A 21,022-nucleotide genomic window follows, 5' to 3' on the forward strand; every position below is an offset into this window, starting at 1 on the left:
ATCCATCCATCCATCCATCCATCCATCCATCCATCCATCCATCCATCCATCCATCCATCCATCCATCCATCCATCCATCCATCCATCCTTACATCCTTGTCCCTTAGTGGGGTCGGGAGGATTGCTGTGGTGCCTATCTTCAGCTAACGTTCTGGGTGAGAGGTGGGGTCACCATGGACAGGTCGCCAGTCTGTCGCAGGGCAACACGGAGACACACAGGACAAACAACCATGCACACACACACACACACACTCACACCTAGGGGCAATTTGGAGAGGCCAATTGGTAGAACATAGAAACATTCCGCAAAGGAAGAGAGACGATATGAACAACTTGTTAGCATTGGCAAAACTGTTAGCCGCTAACATTTAACTTAGGAGTTTTAAACGTCCTGTCAGCGTACTACTAGTAGAGTCTGGACTGCTTCTCATTGCCTCTTGTTTTTAGTTTAACTAGATCATTTTGCACTGAACAAAAATGATCTAAATGCTCTAAAACATAGTTTGAGATTTATGAAGCTTTGCTTCAGTTGTGAAAACACACCAAGGAGCATTTTTAAGCTTACTTGTCATTCAGAACACCTCAGACCACATGGTTAAATACATCATAAGAAGCTTTTGTGGCGGTCCAATTCATGATTCCATTAAACTCCTTCTAAAAACATTCTAAGCTGCCTGTTTTAACAGACAGGTATATTTGGTTCAACACCAAACATACCTTAATACGCATTAATTAGCTACCCAAGATCTCTTCTACCTCCTGTTCATGGCAGTGCAGCCAATGAGTGGCAAAGAAAATCTCCTGGACTGGCTGCTTTGCAAATGGAAGCCAGTAGCATTGTGCCAAAGTTTTTCAGTTTCCAAAGCTGGATTTTTTTTTTGGGGGGGGGGGGAATTTTAGATATGCTCTGTAAAAAAAAAAATCCTTCTTCATGAACAACTCAGTTTCCCAGAGAAATCTGCAAAAAAGTGAATCTGCAAATGTTGAGTTACCAACAGACAGGAGAGCCACTGACTCACTAAACCATCTATCCATCCATTTTCTTCCGCTTATCCAGGGTTGGGTCGCGGGGGTAGCAGCTTAAGAAGGGAGGCCCAGATTTCCCTCTCCGCAACCCCTTGTTCCAGCTCTTCTGGGGGAATCCCAAGGCGTTCCCAGGCCAGCCAAGAAACATAGTCCCTCCAGCGTCTCTTGGGTCTTCCTCTGTGTCTCCTCCCGGTGGGACGTGCCCAGAGAGATGTCCAGGAGACATCCTAACCAGATGCTGAGCCACCTCAGCTGGCTCCTCTCGACATGAAGGAGCAGCGGCTGTACTTTGAGACCCTCCTTGATGACCAAGCTTCTCACCCTATCTCTAAGGGAGAACCCAGACACACTACGGAGAAAACCCATTTCAGCTGCATGTTTCCGCGATCTCATTCTTTTGGTCACTAAACACGGACCGGAATAATCTGCATTAATTATGATCCTTTAAAACAAAGTTTATAATCTTTGAAACCTTCACTCTAAAACATGGGGTACTATAGTTTTTTTTCTTAAAAATGTATCTTGTCGTTGAGCTGGATTTATTGTTGCCTGGCTAGCAGCCTGGGGTGATTGGCTAATTAGCGACACATGTTTGCAGCTCACCCTCTGATATCCCATAAGAGCAGCGGGGGTGTAATTACTTTTTCCCACGCTTGTGTTGACAGTCATGGAAACATTTTACCTAATAAAACAAAAATAAAAAACCTATTTTAGCTTAGACAAATGAGACTCCTGTGTGCTATAAAGCAGAGGCGCTATGAGGTGCTAAAACATGCTCTTTACAGCCCCAGCGGTTGACCCAGTGGGCGGGTGCTGTTGTTTGAAGGCTTAAGGGATGATTTGAAAATTATTTAGACGGCAAAGATTATAGGTTTTGTGGTCAAAACACAGAACATCATACCAGATGTAACAAGGCCAACGCACAAACACACAGACAGTGGCGACGCGAGATGTGCACGGATTGAGTCTGAGCTCAAAGAGGAGACTACATATGGAGCTGATTAGAAAAGAGTCTGCGGAGGCTTTCCTACATGTTGCCATCTCCATGGCATTTTGAGTGTGTGTATGTGTGCGTGTGTGTGTGAGAGAGACATTGTATCTCGTTGTAAGGCAGTGTCTCTGCTGTTGTAAACAGAGCAGGCAAAGCTTTTGCCTGGAATTATTACTCGGCGGTGTAAGTAGGAGAAGAAGCTCTTAAAGAGCAGGATGGCGAGCAGAGATAATAAAAAAAAAAGGCATGGCAAATGAAATCAGGGAGCAGCACTGAGAGACAGCAGCAGAGATGCACTGAGTAATCTGCACCCAACGTCAAGGGAAGGAGAATTAGGAGAGGGCGAGGTCTGGATGGGGGGGGCACGGAAGCCTCAGGGGCGACGTGTTTTTCTTGCCTTCTGGCTGAAGACAAACGGGGAAACACCCAGCTTCTACGCACCTTGAGTGTCTAATGAGTGGGTCAGCTTTCAAAACAAAACCTGCAGCTTTACTAGATGAGATGATACATGACATTTTCACAAGACAAACTAGAGCTGCACCGGTCTAATATGGTCCTGATATTCAAAACAGTTCTAGATCAGGTTTCGATGGCAATGTGCCCAATCCATAAGGACAGATCTATTAAGCTTAATTCGATGCTTTGTGCTCTGAGTGACATCATGCTTTATTATTTATTTTACATTATATTAAGAGTATATAATGTAAAATAAATGATAAAGCAATTTCAAATGGTTCAGAAATGTCACTTTCTGAACTAATAGCACTGACTAAACAAATGAAAGTTGTGTTGTTTTTACATAGGGCCGGACAATAAATTAATAACTATACATATTGAAATAGATACATGATCAATATTAATAGATAATGTGTCTGATAGAATTTTCAATATTCAGCATATAGTATATTCACTGACCTTCAGTCCAGAAATTTTGGGGGATGTAGGCAGATGAAAGAGGTCAGTTATGAAGCGACGGGGCTCAAACCTGCTCAAATGTACATAAAAAAAATAATGCCGTAGAATGAAAACTGTGGATAAAACGGAAACGGTCACACCACCAGATTAGCAGGATTTCAGATATTTGAAATAAAATCTGTATCAAATCTGTAATTATTGATATTGACTGATATGAAATGCTTTTATCATGATACATTTTTCATCCAGATAGTCCAGCTCTAGTTTTGCATGTTTGACCAAGCTTGTGAAGCTATTGGTGTATTTAAGTGTGTTGTGCTGGTGCACAGTTATCAAATGCATTTTTAATTCAGTAAATTTATGTCTACCTTAAAAAAAAAAGTGTGACAGTAAGTCTATTCGAGCACTTTTTTTTGGTATTGGCCAATACTTAACCTTAGATATCTGTATCGGTATCGGAAGGCACAACAGTGGATTGGTACATCCACTGTTGCACCGATCCGCTGTTGGATGGTGCGGTGTGGTTTTAATGACTAACACAAACGCCTTATTTTTGCATTGTTGATATTGCAGTCAGCAGCTGATTTCTGAGTTCACCCTTATTGGATTTTTCAGATCTGTAAGAAAAGAAATAATTTCAACTTGTGCTTGAAAGTAGAGAACCACCTGTGTTTGTGAGTGAACACAAAGTTAACTGGGATCACACACACCCAGAGAGAGGCCAGAAGAAAAACACCAATCTCACTCCTTTTCAGACTGATCAGATCTTCAGATTTTGGGTTAGTTGAGGGTCAGGATTAGCTTTGGCTGCCATCTTATGGTTGCAAAGCCCCAAGATTCATTGAATCAAATGTTGCCATAGGAGCAGATGCTGAGCAGATGTGTGATATAAAGAGCAGATAATGTACAGACCACCTCCCCTGCAACCAAACCACACAGTAGGAGGTCCTTTCAGAAATTGCAGATTATCCAGCAGATCAGTGTAGAATCCGAGCCCCAGATTCTGCCTGTATCCCCAGAGTTGGTTAACAACTAAAGGTCACAATAGCTCCCCAAATCTCTTCAGTCACGCAAAAGCTTGGGATTTTATACTGAAGTATTACTGAACAATCTGCAACACAAACATACTGTGATAATGTAGGATGGAACTGCGTATGGTGTGAAGGTACAGCTGAATCTCATCTGGCATGTATCCAGGAAGTAAAGACGGTTAAGTCATGTATTTGTTGCTTTTAAAATGTAAAAAATCAAGATGTATTTTTTTGCTAGATGTTAAAAGTATTTTTCTGATTTTGTAAAGAGGGAGGGCGTGTTAATAAGTCTATTATTTAGGCAACAACTTTGCCCAACGCAAAACTCTGACGGTTTGCATGAACAAGAAGACTCTTCTCTGGCTCTATATCCATCTACTGTAATCCCAATTTTAAATGAACTTTTAAAATAAAAGGAAAACAAAACAAGAAAATGTAAGCCAATTGTATTTTTTTATCTATGGTTTGGAGCGAATCAATCAGGGTACACAAAGTGTAATTGTTGACACTATGCTGGGCTGTGATAAGCAGGAAGTAGTGGTTGCTAATTATCATGGACCAAACATCTAAAAAAAAAGAGTCCTCCCCTCCGAGCTGGAAGTTTGGACTTTGACCGGGTTTCGTTCCTCTGGTAAGGCACAGAAACACCAGTGGACGTAGGCATTCACTTCCTCAGAACTTATTTGGTAAATGTTTCCATTTCCCCTTTAGCACATCGAAACTTTTTCCGAAAAGTCAAAAACCACTTGGAGTAAATGTAAAAACATTTAGAAATTTTAAGCCAAATTGATGGAGTTATTTAAAATTTTGTAATTTCCATCAACCTTGTCTTCAAAAAGTGCATAAAAAATGCTGATGGAATCACGGTTAATATGGAAATTGTTGGTGTGGAAAAAAGACTCAAAGTTAGCTATTATCAGTTTAAAACAAAGCTAGGCGCAGCACTAGCTTTGCTGCTAGCTAGCTACTATGTGCCGTGTTTCCTTCGTAGGCATCAAGTTCTATGTGTTGGATTAGGACATTCACAATTAACGCAAGTGCCTCCACTAACTGTAAAAGTACACAGAGACCGAAGTTAATATTAGATGCTAAAGATCTGAGGTTCATTATTATTTTGACTTGATTAGTTCACTTTGTGCTGCTAATCGTGATATTTTTATGCTATTTTACTTTGCATCACTGAAGTTAAATAGGTTAAAGTGGAACTGCAGCCATGCAGAGAGAACATCTGGTTGTACGGATCTGTGTGCTGAACTTCCGCCTTAACACACTCATATTGGGCTTAATCGGTGTCGGGGAGGGTGAGTGTGTGTGGGATTAGTGCCAGCAGGCCGTGGTGTCTTTTGAGCTCATGTGCCACATGTCGGACTGTCTGTGCAAACGACCCGCGCCGTAACACAGAGCATGTCTCAGAGGGAATTGGGACAGCGGGCCTCAGATTAGAATCTGGATCCAGCGGCAGTTTCCTCGTCTTCCACACACGTGACCCGGCGCATTCCAACACCAAGCTGGGTAACAGGGTTACCTGTTGGTCTACTTAAAGCTCATCCACTTGTAATATTATTACAGAGGGTAAAGTTGCTAGCTTAAAGCCAGTGAATCTGGATGATTCTCCTCTTAGTCCATGTGGGACAACTGCCAAGGTTAAGTGAGCGTGGGATTTTCACTCTGCACCGGTTTTAGTGAAATCCCTAAATCAGGTTTTTGTAGCTTGGCAATCGGAACCCAACAAACAACCTAAATTTGGGTTTTTGTGTGACCAGATGGAGGTCTGAGTTGTTTAAAGTGACTGATGGTATTTTGTGCAGTAAAGCCTCTGGCTCCAGTGGGTGGTCAGTAGCAGTTGTTAGTTTTGGGTGTGAAGAGCAGCAGGGGATTTAGTCTTCAAAGTAGATTTTGAGGGATTTTGCTTTTTGGAGGGGGGGAAATTACTGGAGGCTCTTGTTCTTGGGGAGCGCGGTTTGAAGTTTCTAACCCTCAGGAGCTTCTGTGAATTTCTTACCCCTCAAAGATCTGAAGAGGGTTTTTTTCTATTGCTCACATCCCACTTAATTTTCATTGGTTATATAAGTGTGGCTTTGTTTTCTTTGTAGTCTGTAGCAAAATCTTGTTTTTCCGTAAAAAGTTCTGCTGCTGGGATGAGGTGAAATTGTGTTTTTTTTCCAACACTAGTGAAATATTGACGGTGTTTTGCACACATTTGCAATGTTAAGAAACTCGGTGGGTTTAAGTGTGTTAACAGTTTAACTGGTGGGACCCAATGTAGAAGGAAACACCTGGACAAAAACGTCAGTCAACCTCTTCTCTAATACTTTGTGGGATTTGAAGGACTAAAGTGATTGCAATAAGGGAAACCTGGACTTTCAACATGTGTAAACAGGTGTACATTAATAGTTTTGTTATTAATTTTGTAATAAATCAAGATTGGAGTTGTTTATATGTCAGGCGTTTGCACAGAGAGATTGGATTCGCATAGCTGTAAATGCCCTGACCCTTCACTGTCGTACATTCAGACATCTGACCTACGAAGAACTACCTGACACTGTCAGGCTTTAAATGAGCATCATACTTGCGTACATATTTGATGATCACTAGACATTTTTAGTATCAGTAATGTGTTTAGAAGTTAATTCAGAAGAAGCACTCAGATCCATCTATCTACTCATTGTCGGGTCACAGGGGTACCAGTTTAAGTAGGAACTTGATGTCCACAATTCCCTCTGTCCAGCTTCTTGAGCCTTCTGCGATCATCACAGTGATTTCTCACACAGTGGTACAAATAACTCACAGCAGGAAGTCAGAAAATACATATTCAGAACGCTGTTTCTTTATATTCGTATATTATAGATTTTAGGGTGAAATTGTAAACAAGAACAAGTTTCTGGTAGATGTCTGCTACTGCAAGCCTTGTGATACAGTAGAAGAAGAACGGGGCTGTGCACCGCTGGAGTATCTCTAGCCCACTTAGATGTTGTTAGCCTAATTAACTGTAGCTGTGTCTCAGTCCCGTAGGCAAAATCCATGAAAGTTTCTTTCTACTTTAACTGTAAGTACAGAACAGTGGGCTAAAAGTTTAAAAGCGATTCCTTAAGTCCAACATCAAAGAGTTGTGTTAAAGCCTTGAAACTTTCTAAAAGCTGTAATTGGCTTTAAAGCTCCACTCCGAGCGCACGCAGCAGTGTTGCGTAAGAGCAGAGAGGCAGCCCGGGGTCAGCAGCGCTAATTAACGTCTTTGTTTTGCTACTGTCGGCCATTGTTCACTCATATCCCCCTTTGCTGTCTACTGAAACCGGCTCCACAGAGGAAACCCCACAGCGCTTCTCTCCTGTGTACCTGCTGCTCGCCATCACCACACAACAGGGTGGGGAAACCCCTTCAGTGTTGTTTGTTCAACCATGTGCAGCAATACCTGGCTAGCCCTTAGCTCACCTGAATGCTTCCTGGTGTGAGTTTAGTGGAAATTCCCACTGAATTCGGATTTCCCAAAGGGCAGCAGATATAAATTCATGAAGAAGTGAAATCTCCTTCATTTTTCTGGATCTGCTTTTTGCCACACACAGAGCAGATAGATCTAAATACATGCAGAATTAAACAAGTCCAGCATGATAATTTGGTATTTTGCAGAAAGTTATAGTTGCTTTTTTTTTTTTTTTGCCACAAACACAACAGCTGTTGATGTGATCCAAGAGAACATATAGGTTATCTTGGAACATAGATTTAATGATTTTACTAATAGAGAAATATTTTGTTTCTCTAGTCTTTGATTCATTTCTAAACCTTTCAGTGATGCTTAAAGATCAAAGTTAAAAATGTACTAGATTAGAAAATTGGTCCATATAATCCATGAGAAAATATTGATTAAATATATTTTATATTAATATATTGTTATATCATTAGATATAATAAAGATTATATGTAACAATTTTATGTATAAAACTGTAAAATTGTTTCATATAATAATTTTGTGGATTGTCAAATTCAATTATAGTAAAATATAAAATTTTTACAATTCTGTATTGTAACATAAACTAAAATGTAAAATTTTGTATTGCAAAATTATAAAATATTACAATATAAGAGATGAAATATTTTTATAATGTGAATTTTCATATTTAGTATTCAGATCCTGCAGATAGCTTCATGAATTTTCCCGTCTGTGTCTGGAGAACTCTGGGACAAACTGAGGCGAATCAAACAAGTTAGGTTAAAAAAAGTAAATTCATCCTTTAAACTCGCCTGTTTTTACTGTGAGCGGCAAACACTCAGGGCGTGGGGGTCGGAGGTCGGCGGGGTGGTAGGCTGTGGTAAACTGCCAAATTCACATTTAATGAAAGAAAGCCTAATCTGGATTAGTTTTATTAAGCGCTATTTCCCCTGGGCCAAATGGAGATGGGGGAGGAGGGACGAGCCAAAACGCTTTTCAGCTGAAATAATTAAGAGTCTTCGCCTTCTCTCTTCCTGCAGTTAAGACGAATGTCCAGGCTCTTCATATTCGCCTCTCCAGCTGATGGAGGAAGAACAGCTGCAGCTTTTCACTGAGTTCACAGAGTTTCTGCTGTTCTGGTGCATTTTGGTGCTTGATCACTTTTTGTTTCTCATTTAACTCGGCAAGTCAGAGGTTTTCGGTTTCTTTCGTGCTGTCGCAAGATGAGGAAAGAACAGAATGCAAAAGAGATGTGGGAGCTGCTTAAATGAAAGTTAAAGTTAGATGTATTTTTCCATCGTGTCTGTCTTTCAGTCCCTGAGGATCTGTCCCTGGAGGAGAGGGATGAGCTGTCCAGCATCCGGCGGAGGAAGAGGGAGCTGCTCGATGACATTGAGGTGCGTTTTTTTTTTTTAGTTTTTTTTTTGCAGGAATCAGTCACAGTAGTAGCTGCATCCATTTATTATTTCCCACTGGGGTGTGCAACGAAGAAATCACAAATTTAATTGAGCACAGATATTTGCCCACTCCTTCAAGTTGGGTTGTTGCATAGAATAAAAACTAAATCTGCACTAAGGTAAAAACATAAAAACGGAAAGTAAGTAAAAAGTCTGCACGGTTATTAAAAATAACATAAATAACATACTCAGATTCCGAAATGAATGTTCCTGATTAATGAGCAGGAAATTAGAAGAATGTACAAACTGTGCTTGTATATTTATGCATAAGAAAACAACAACAAACTAATTGAGTTTGTTGGAAAGATGGTGGGAGGAAGGATCTGTGATTACGCTCATTTGTGCCTCAGGATGCAGCAGTTTGTCATTGGAGCCGTTCTTCTGTTCCTTTCTCTATCCACAGTGATCTGGATTCATGGTGCCAAAAGTTACAAAATGCTTGTGGAAAGAATCTTCCTGTTTTACGTTTCTCTGTTTATGTCCTTTGTTATCATTTATTACCTTCTCTAACAGACTGACATTTGCAGTTTCTTGGAGTGTACAAACCTTAATATTGTCCTCCTTTCCTTTTGTATTTTTTGGTGAAATACACTGCTCAAAAAATAAAGAGAACACTTAAGTGTTCCCTTTATTTTTTTGAGCAGTATAGATAAATATGTTTCCTCTGTAAAAAAAAAAAAAATACAATTGAGAGAAGTTTTTCAAGTTGCTTTTTATTTATTTTTTTAGATTCATTTATCTTTATTACTCATCTTCACTGCAGGGTTGATATTATCCAGGTATTCAAAAAGCATTTAATTTCTCTTTATGATAAAGTGCTTTTGAATTGAATTTGAATTGAAATTTCATGGGAATCAGCAGCTCTTTGTCTCTCCTCCACCTCTCTGGGTCTATTTGAATGATGTGGATGATGCAAATATCCCAACTGTCGATCTTTGCGCAGCCAGTTTACTCATTCTACCTGATGTGTGTCCCGGTGCTGAACGTTGCTCTGGTCTCTGTTTTGTCATAAAGACAGAAAACCTCTGGATAATGATTGGCTTTCTTTCTCCCAGAGGCTGAAATTTGAGATCGCAGAAGTCATGACAGAGATTGAACAGCTGACGTGTGTCGGGGAAAGGTAGGTCAAAGTTCACGGTTATAGCTGCTTGGATACATTATGCTAATTTACACCTATAGTAGTTTCTGTGTACGGTTTCTCTCCTTGATAGACCCTCTCTGTGTTTTCACAGGTTTTATTTGTTCAGATGTTTTCTAGTCTAAATTGCCAGTAAAAAAAACTGTATCCCAGTATATTTTTTAGAAATCTGGCTGTAAAATATGTAAAGTATGCAGCAATTTCTACAGTAGGTGTTCATAAGTACAAAAAACGATCATGAAGGTTTTACGACAAATTTTGTTTACAAAGAAAAAGGTTGAAAATTTTTCTCTTTGGGCTGTGAAGTTGTTCAAAAGTGATTCTTTGTTGGAAAATGCTTTTGTTTACATATACAGATCTGTTCATTAAGTCAGAATATTATAGAAAAGTCCATTTATTTCAGTAACTCCATCACCAAGTGAAACTCATTATAGATTAATTAGACAGAAACTCATGTTTGACACCTTTAATTCTCTTTATCATGATGATTTTTCTAACAGGTAATAAAACACAAGATTTAAATTCACAATATTACATCAGACCAATAAAAAATATACATATAAAAAAACGTAATAAGTTTAATATCACCTTAAAAGTAATTTTTTAAAACATACTTTTAAAACAAGGCTCACCAGGATGTTTAAGTTTATTCAGTATAAAAATATACCCTTGAATATGTCATATAGGGATTAGGTAATGTATGTCAAATTTATTCTATATAGTTGTGAAGTTGAATGAAAAGCATATATGTTTGTTTTTTGTGTGGTAGAAAATAAATAAATAAATCAATAAACCTCCATGTTTAAAGATGGTGGTGGCAGCATCATGCTGCTCCGTTAGCCAGAACCTGATCAGAGTCGATGGAACATAGCTGGAGGTTCTGCCATGAAATACTTTAGACCAACGCATATTCATGTGTCAGAATGGCCCAGTCAAAGTCCAGGCCTAAACCCCAAAGAGAGGTGAAACCTAACGATGGATGTTTCCAGAACCTTTTCATCCAATCTGACAGAATTTGAGCTGCTTTGCCAAAAACAAACGACAAAACTTTCCATCTCTAAATATTAAAATCTGGTAGAGATGAAACAAGAAACATTTAAAAGATGTAACATCAGCAAAACAACCTCGACACAGGATGAAATATTCCAATTTTTATTCTAAAACAATTTGAAAATTACATACACTTATTTACATTTATTCATTTATTTTTGTAAAATCAATTATCGAGCTGGATTTAGCTTTAAAATATATAAGGAAAACTAAATGTGTCAAAAATATGTATTTGTATGGGATTCATATCCTGTAGCCTTTGCATAGATAAACTAACAGCTGCTGTTGACAGGAAGCGTTGACAGCAACGTTCTAAATGATCTTCATTTATTTATTTGTTTTTTTCAGTCAACATAAATATTATTAGAATATTTATGTTCTAATAATATAATTAGAATCTTTGTCATTTTCCCCTCTTTTTTCCAGATAGAATTATCCCAATAAATATCCCAGTCATATTTTAATGTCATATTCACGTCTGCTTTGGTTTAAATGAAACTTGTGTGTGTGTGTGTGTGTGTGTGTGTGTGTGTGTGTGTGTGTGTGTGTGTGTGTGTGTGTGTGTGTGTGTGTGTGTGTGTGTGTGTGTGTGTGTGTGTGTGTGTGTGTGTGTTGCAGCAAAACGTCCCAGAGGAACAAGCAGATTGCCATGGGCAGGAAGAAATTCAACATGGATCCCAAAAAGGTTCGGTGTTCTGTTTCCATCAGAACCACCAGGCTCAGACTGACTCAGCTGTGAGAACAAATAGAAACGAGAAGAAATAGATTCAATAAAAGCTACAAAAACATACATATTACTGTAGTTTTATGGAAGATATACAGAAACAGCAGAATAACACAAGATATTCCTAGAGGATTAGAAGGAATAGAGTATAAAATGATGATTTTTTTTTAATGCAAGATTTTCATATGTATTTTGATATAAGAGTATGTTGATGAATAGCATAAAAGAGTGAAAAAAAAGTAAAAAAAAAAATCTTCTCCTTTTCAGACAAGTATGGAAGCTAAAATGACTGATTCTTATGTTCCAAAGCAGTATTTTTTTGTGTCTCTTTTTTTTTTTATTGATTTGTTTGAAACAAAGAAGAAAGAAGTTTGTCGTTTCCACACGGGGCTGAGATGAACGTTCATGTGTTTTTGTCGTCTCTCTCTCTCTCCTGCAGGGAATCCAGTTCCTGCTGGAGAACGACCTGCTCCAGAACACTCCGGAAGACATCGCCCAGTTCCTCTACAAAGGCGAGGGCCTCAACAAAACCGTCATCGGGGACTACTTGGGCGAGCGGTGAGAGAGAAAATCCTCTTTGCGTGAGATTTACACCAACCGTTGAGATTTAAAGAAGAAGATCACTGCCTGTGTCGACTAATTAAGGAGAAGATGACTAAAGCTGCCGTAGAAATGAAGCTGTGAGACGGTGTGGGTGTTTTGTTGTATGAAGCTCCCCACATGGACTTAGGGCTGGTAGGAAAAACAACCATCTAGCTCCTCACACTGCAGGCCTAGCTGTAAAAATACTAAAAGTCAAAAGTTTAACAGGAACGAGGCTTATGAGATAAAGTTAAAGCACTTAGTATTGTATTGGTATGGGTGGGCGATGTGGGCTTAAAGTTTAATCACAATACTTTACTGTGATAATAAAAATGACAAGAACCATTTATTACTTCTTTTTCAGATAACTTGTATGTCCGTAGCCGTGTCTCCATTCTAAATGTACGCAGACTTTATCAATACTCTGCTACTGTCGGAAAAAGCCACACTTTTGCCATTGTTGTGTTTCCATGCATGTGCTTCCAAGAGACGCAATTAAATTTCCTATCCGTTTACAAACGGTTTGTTTCTAAATGAAAAATCTCTAAATTTACTCTGTAATTTTTGTCTTAATATTAAAATCGCAAACATTTGGCTCAAATGTCTGATTTGCTATAGATTTGGAAAGAGCACCAACAAAATCAAACATATTTGGCAAACAAAAATAGGAGACGGTGAGCAGCTGCAACCAGACGAGCTGTTTGGAAAGGGGAGGAGCTCATTTGCATATTCATAAAGAAGAGTCATGCATTTTAAATGAGTCCCAGATGCAGAGCGACGTCGCAGATGTTTAAACGCATGAAGGGATTATTTTCAAACTAAATCAACCTCAGTAAGAAACAGAAACATTAATATAGAAAAGGTTGAGATGTGAGTCACTTTGGGACATTTTTTGTTCTGTTGCTTAGAAAAACAATTTTTGATTTCTAACAAATATTATTCTGAAAACACTAACCAGCAATAATTAGCAAACAGCTGGTGGATCTGCACATCTGCTGAGCTCATTGTAGGAGCTATTTCTCAGAGCAACGCTGATAAAAATGTTGTTAAAGGGTTAATAGAGGAGCCATGTTGTGATGACTTCCTGGAGGCAGAGTTTCTTAAAGAGACAAAGACCCAACTTCAAGGTGCTACTTTTCAAAGTCAAATTTCTTTTAAGGCATATTTAATATATAGAGCATTTTTTTAACAACTGAAGTTACCATAGTTACTTGATAGTGCTATAAAAATGTCACTCTGTGCCTTGAAAATACATTATAATGCTGCTTTAAAGAGAAATGCCCTAAAACCGTTATTGGCCGATTAAAGCTTCACGTAAACAGGATGTAGGCTATCGGCTGACTTACCAGGGACTCAGATAACCGATAAGTGTGAAGGTGGACTCTAATGACTACAGAAGCTTCCTCGTTTTTCTGTTTTTGTTTCTATCTTCATCTCCCAAAACCAAGAGAACAAAGACGGTGATGATTTCAGGTATGCATCGTTCTGCATGGAGCTGCAGGAACGACTCCGGTTCTTCTTTGGTGCTTTTACCAAACAGTTAAAGCTCATACCGCTTGTGCATCTGTTTGTGCATTTCTAGTCAGACATTAGATGATTTACTGAAGGCTTTATTCGCCGAGAATCATCAAAGAGGCCACCTACCCACTGAAGCCACATGAAGCACAAGCTAAAGGGTCTGCACTCAGTAATTATCACTAATTAAACATACAAGAAGCAGGAACCTATCATTACACACCGAGCAGTGGCCAAGATGAAGATGGGGAGTTGTGCAAAGGAGCTCTGATTTTTATTGTATTTTACTTTCAGCTTTACAAACAGCTTTCTTCTCTCAACTCAACTTACTTCTCAATAATGGCGTCTGGAAACGCCATTATTGCGGACGCCTGTCCTTGGAGGACAGGCGTCTGTAGGTGTGACGGACAAAAAGCAATAACTGCTCCAATATGGCTGCATTTATAGATCCAAACCGGCAATAAGCAGAAAGTTCACACTCTGCCTCCGAATACAGCACAGAGTGTTACTGAAATGTGAGATTATTATTGTGTTCAGACGCATGTTGGCTCACAGAATGCAAACATCTACGTCAGAATGGTTTTGGTTTGGCTTGGAGACGCACAGGCTCTGGATTTTATACAATAAATATAATCAGAGAGCAGGTAAACTTGTCCTTTGACAGCCCTGAGCCGCCTTGACAAACTAATGACAGAGAAAGAAACGCAGAGCGGAGCTTTTTGAACATTTCTCCTTCAAATCAGCCCAGACCCACGGAGCATCTGATCCAGCAGGATGCAGGAACGACTGGAATGCAGAGGAAGAGTTTCACCCTGCATTCACATTAGCTGCGTTTCCATTAACCATAAAATTGTAATTACAAAAATACATCACGTTTTCGACAAAAGGTTTTTGCGCTATTGCCTCAAAAACTGTTTTTTCAGCCATATAAAAATAGATGTATTTCACAAAACTGCAATGGAAACATTTTTTTTGCATCATGAGTCACGTGACCACAGCAGGATGTTACTACTGGTGGAAACCACAAAGAAGACGATAGGAAGTACTATTAGGATGATGGTTTATTTCTGGGGATTTTTGGACAATGTCCAGCTGGCTCCACCAGGTCTCTCACAGCATCACACACATCATAAAAAGTTATGTAATTACTGTAATTTCCCAAAAACGCTGCATACGTAGCTGCTCCCAACTAGGCGGGGCTTGTTGCTCCAACACCTGAATAATACGCCGACGTCTCTTCTGATTGGCTGATAGATGATGAGCGTTGTGTTTTTCCACATTAGCAGAACATAGACAAAGATTTACACACATATGTAATGGAAAGGCAGCTCTTGATTCATCAAAGATTGATGAATCTTTACATAAAATCAAACTGTAAATTCTCTTTTCTAAACTAGGGACGACTTCAACATCAAGGTGCTTCAGGCTTTTGTGGAGCTGCATGAGTTCGCCGACCTGAACCTTGTCCAAGCGCTGCGGTGAGAAGACAGATCTGACCCCCTTGCCTCGTATTCAGAGAGAAGAGAAGGTCTAATATTAAACGCATCCTGTCACGTTCTCCACCGTTCAGGCAGTTCCTGTGGAGTTTCCGTCTGCCAGGTGAAGCCCAGAAGATCGACCGCATGATGGAGGCGTTTGCCTCGCGCTACTGCCAGTGCAACCCTGGAGTCTTCCAGTCCACAGGTCAGACGAACCGCCGCTTACAGATTCCTGAATGCTTCTCTCAGGTGTTCCATCACAAAGCTGTCAGATGAGCTCCAGTAGCTCTTCATGTGTTTCTCCAGCATGACGAGTGTTAGTACTGAGGGGGAGGGGAGCGGCAGGACTGAGAAAACACCAGGAAACATGGGAGATGAAAACAGACGTGTGTTTTTAGCCTTTTCTGTGTAAATGTTGGTCCAACCCATACAACAAAATGGCGACTAGTAACATATTTGAATGTGATTTTTTTTTAAAATATAAAACATACTATTTATTCAAGACAAAGCAGCATCAGACAGTGAAGTGAGAGAAAGTGCTGTATCCATCACCTTTCAACACAGTTACAGCTGCAAGTCATCTGTTGTCGCATTTTCGACAGTTCCTTTTCTAAAACAGCCGCTACCCATCTTCTAAACAACCGTCTTCCACTGCAAAGAGAGAAGAGCCAAACAAGATGGCTGCTAATGTTAATTCAATATTTGGAAGCTTGGCCAACACAGACTGAACATCTTTGTTCACTTCTTCCACTGCCATCGCTAAAACTACAGGCAGACTACAATTCTAAAACAGAGCAGAAAATGGATGTCATCCCTCACAACTTCTCCTTCTGTTCTCTGACTGGTCTGGTCAAAAATCTACAGTCCATTGGAGAAATCCCAGACTGAGGTGTAAGCGGAATAGCACAGGAATGTAATAGCCAGGCTAGTGTTCTTTTACTGGACGCAAAACATTTTGCTTAAAAAGAAAAAAAGACAGAAAAAAAGTTTGTGAAAATTTTGCTCTTGCGTGTTTGTGTGGACTTCAAAAACACCTCTTTTCATTAAAATGCTGACGTATCAGACCAATGTCTGAACTCACCAGTAGCCTCAAGCATGTCTTAAGTGTCGTACATAACAACGAAAGACTCAATGTCCATGACTACCGCAGAATAAACTAATACATAAAGATTTCCCTCCTGCTTTGTTGTTCACCATTTTTGTCGTCTTGTCCTGTTTAGTGCTAACCTCATGTGAAGGCTTGATGTGCATATCCAATGCTCTATGTTTAGCGCCACTTACAGGTCTGGAGGAGTGAAAAAAAACAAAAAAACATTGCGTTTTGGGCTATTCTCGATGTTGAGTGAAACAATTTCTGGACGTGGTTTCTTGTGGACAGGCGTGATTTTGAAACCAAAAAACCCTCCAAAAACATTCCTGTATGAGAGATACCTGACAGGATATCAGACTGGAGGACTAAATTCCAGTGCGTGCCACACTTTTCAGGGTAAGGGTTTAGAAGAATGTTCAAAGCCTCATATCCTTTGACTCTCTGTTCACCAGTATGCTCTCGTTTGTGTTGACCCGTCTCATAAAATCCCATTTAAATACACTGTAGTTCATGGTTCTGATGTGTAAAATAATCAGAGAAATTTCAAGCGGCTTGAATATTTTTGCTAGCCGCTTTATCTGCAGCTGCACAGTAAACAACAGCAACAAACGAGGGTCATTCATTATTCAGGAAGAGTCAACCTGGCTGAGTGATACATGCTGTTGTGATAAACAAAGGCCTGCAGCTACATCTATCAGTGAATATTTAAAGGGCTTTTAGAGACCTAGTGAGCAACAGCGGAGCCGCTTTATTCGCTGAGACGTGGATGCATAGTCATTAGGTAACAAAATATTAGAAAAATATTGATAAGGTATTTTTTCTTTTTTTTTCATTCCATAATTTCCTGATTAAACAGTTTATTGAACTAAATGCACATGTTTAATCCCAGGCCTCATCTGGAAAAAGCCCAAAACCGACAAGGACATTTTAATGAGTCAGAGTGGATGTGGGACAGAGCGTTACCATGGGACCCCGACCCTGACAATGCCAACGCACTAAGCTCATAAAAACAACATGATCGCGGGTCTTTAATTACAACCAACACATGAAAGTGGCCTGTCTTCTCCTGCTTTGTGGGACTACATGAAAATTCCTCTTTCACAAACGTCCCCCTGCTGTGCTGTGTTCAGTAGAGAGAGGTTTTTTTTTTTTTATTTTACAAAAGGTGGGGGGTGGGAGGGCTTGGAGCTGAGAGAGACGATGGGACTGGAGCAGTATGAACTAGAACATTTCTGAAGAAATTTAAAAGGGGTCTGCCAAAGTGTGCTTGTCAGTTTGAAGCCAGCCGTCTGATGCTGAAAATGAGCAACAATGCTGAGGTGAAGTAAAATGTAGTCAATGGCATGCGGAGTATCATTATTGTGTTGACTAACAGGGACTTACTCCATTCTGTATGACAACAATTGTGCAATTCAGTCTGATCTGCTCTGTGACAAGTGGAGGCCTCAACAATCACCTGGATCTATGACTACCTCACTAACAGACTGCAGTTTGTGAGACAGAAGGACTGTGTGTCAGTAACACAGGAGCACCACAGGGCTCTGTACTTTCATCATTCCTTTTCACTCTCTACACTTCAGACTTCCAGCACAAGTCCGACTTCTGTCATCTACAGAAACACTCAGATGACTCTGCAGTTGTCGGGTGAATCAGAGATGGACAAGAGGCTGAGTACAGAGATCTGGTGGAGCGCTTTGTGTCATGGTGTGGGAATAATCATCTCATCTTAAATGTGGAAAAAGAAACAAAGGAGATGATGGTTGATTTCAAGAGGAGCATGATTAAGTCAAACCCTATTTCCATCATGGGAAAAGAAGAGGAGGAGGTTGAGGAATATAAATACCTCGGTGTTCATCTGGACACCGAGGTGTTGGACTGGAGACGCAACAGTGAAGAGTCTCTAAGAAGGTATAGAGCAGACTGGACTTTTTCAGGAAGCTAAAATCCTTCCACTTTTGCAGTAAGATGTTGCAGATCTTTGCTCTCTGTTGTTCAGAGCATCATCTCTTCTGCCGTCATCTGCTGTGGCAGCAACAGGGACATAAAAGACTCATTAACCTGATAAAGAAGGATGGTTCTCTTCTGGTTCTGTTCTGGGGAAGACGGTGGAACATCTGAAGATGACGATGCAAAGAGGGAGTCTTCATAAAATCAAGAAATTATGGTCAACCTTGACCATCTTCTTCATGAGACTGACTTGGGAAAACAAAGTATGTTCAGTCAGAGGCTTCTTCAGATTCACGGTAACACAGACCGCTACGAGAGATCTTTTATGAGGAAAGAGAACGAAGAATTATATATCAGGTTGAAGTCAAATCACAGCAGGAAGAGATTCAAAAACTGCAAAAAATGTTAGAGAAAAAACGCATGAAAGTCAAACGTGTACATGGAAGAAACCTTGAGCCAGAGATGACAGATTTATCAAAGAGGTCTTCTCCATGTCTCTGCTGTAGAGGAGTCTTAACATAACCATACTTCTACCTCCTCTGCCCTCCATCCTGTTGTGTTGTTCTTCTTCTCGTTCTTCTCTTGTCAGCCAAAGACAAGAGCATTCTTAAGGAGCTCAAGTACTTCAAGAGGGAGGCTCAGAAATATGCCTCCTGCAATGAAAGTCTGATAGAACCATTGATGGACGAATACAGAGTGAGACTTAAATATGAGGAGCAACTCAAAAGTCACATTGAGCAAGTTTACAAATTCAAAGCACAGGAGGAAACGATGAAATCTCTGCAGGGTCAGGTTGCAGACCTGATGGTGAAGTTGAACCTTGCTCTGGTGAATAACCATTCTAGAGTTTCCACCCAACCAGTGCAAACTGAAGGCTCCCTACAAACAGAGGAGTCCAAGCAAAGACGGACCTCCACACAAACGGGGAGGTCTGAGGAAAGATGGACCTCCATGCAACCAACCTCCACTGGTTGCATGAAACGCCTTTACATTGGCAATGGCATGCAGGCCAGTACATGCCTGGCTCGGCCTTTATGCCAACCCAAACCCAGGTTACACTAACCTAGATCACTATACAAAGCCAGGTTTTGCCAACACTGGGGATTATGGAAATGTGAACACCATTGACTGCTGGAGACAAACTAGAGCAGTATAGAAAAAACTGTAATGCTCCACTTGTGAAAGTAAATATGTTTGGATTTGCCTTGACACTCAGACAAGAGACAAAAGAAAACAAACAACAAAAAATGAAAACATCCATGACAAAAACATTCCCATATTAACCAACAACTATAAGAAAGGAGCAAAATTAATTTTAATAATTAATACAATCCATCTCATCTCATCTCTCATATCTCATATCATCTCGAGCCGTGCCTACATCATTCATTTGTACGAATCACAGCAGTATGTGTAGTGCTACTTTGGAAGTCGACACACTAAACTGCCTCTCTGGGTCCAGCGGGTTTACTGGGTTTGTAGAATCACTTATTGAAACCTGAAGTAATCCAGCAGATGAGTTATGGTCATAATCACCAGCGGTCTTTGAACAGGAAGCAGTCCAAACAGAGGATGAATGGTTATCAATAAAATGTTTTAGTCCCCATAACATTTGCATAATCACATCACAAGCGTGCTGGTTTATCGTAACACAGGAGGCTTTCCTAGCACATCTAACAACACAAAATAATTAACCCAACATAATAAAGATATTACGAAGGCCTCAAAAGTTTTACCTTTTCACCCAAAACAGATTTCATTGCGCCAGCTACACGTTGCTTTTCTTTCTCCTGTATCGCCACTAGATGTCACTAAAACGAAGACGCCTTCCCACGCTGTGAAGTGGAACAATCTTTTCATTATTTTGATTTTGATTATTTTTTGTATTCACCTTTGTTTATTTAACAAGGGGGATTAATACATAGTCTTCAGGTTTGGCAACCCTGACTAGGATAACATGATTTTTTTCGTCCGTATCAGAATTGGTTTATTTAGCGAAACGGCAAACACTTTTTTTTCACATCACACAGTCACATGATTAACAATCGGATATTGCCGCTTGTGCAAACCACGAAAAAGAAAACGACAGGAAGTGGTGGTAGGATGGTGGGGCGGGGCGGAATATTTTTAATGACTTATTGCGAGAACAAGCTTATTTACCTGTGATTTTTAATAGCGTTTCTTTTTTAATGGAGAGACTTTAAGTGCGAAGTCGTGTTTTTTCGACACTAGTGGGATATTGACAAGGATTTGTACACATTTGTAATTGAAAGGCTGGTAATGTTGTTGTTTTACACCCCAGAGAAAGAGGAAGTCACAAATTACCAACAACATACTGATCAACTTAAAGTGATGTTTAAATTAGAAAAATAAAAAATACTGTTTGATGTCAGAGACTAATGGGAGGAGATTAAAACTAACATATTCAGTCTCCTCCTGTTGCAGATACCTGCTATGTGTTGTCATTCGCTATCATCATGTTGAACACCAGTCTACACAATCCAAACGTCAGAGACAAGCCCCCCGTCGAGCGTTTCATCTCCATGAACAGGGGAATCAATGAAGGAGGTGATCTGCCAGAAGAGCTTCTCAGGGTGAGAGTTTGTAATAGGTGTGTGTGTGTGTGTGTGTGTGTGTGTGTGTGTGTGTGTGTG

At 39.9% G+C, this 21,022-nt stretch overlaps 1 protein-coding gene across 1 annotated transcript in view; it reads left to right on the plus strand.

Moving 5' to 3' along the window:
- LOC103481978 (cytohesin-3) overlaps nt 1-21,022 on the plus strand; it is a 41,980-nt gene that overhangs the window by 7,352 nt on the left and 13,606 nt on the right. Inside the window, exons 2-8 of the mRNA XM_008437841.2 lie at nt 8,702-8,784; nt 9,900-9,964; nt 11,651-11,717; nt 12,196-12,314; nt 15,251-15,331; nt 15,424-15,536; nt 20,814-20,962. Of these exons, the coding sequence (XP_008436063.1) occupies nt 8,702-8,784; nt 9,900-9,964; nt 11,651-11,717; nt 12,196-12,314; nt 15,251-15,331; nt 15,424-15,536; nt 20,814-20,962 (677 nt within the window). The remainder of the gene's footprint in view (nt 1-8,701; nt 8,785-9,899; nt 9,965-11,650; nt 11,718-12,195; nt 12,315-15,250; nt 15,332-15,423; nt 15,537-20,813; nt 20,963-21,022) is intronic.

Source organism: Poecilia reticulata, linkage group LG19 (genome assembly GCF_000633615.1).
Source record: "Poecilia reticulata strain Guanapo linkage group LG19, Guppy_female_1.0+MT, whole genome shotgun sequence".
Taxonomy (NCBI): domain Eukaryota; kingdom Metazoa; phylum Chordata; class Actinopteri; order Cyprinodontiformes; family Poeciliidae; genus Poecilia; species Poecilia reticulata.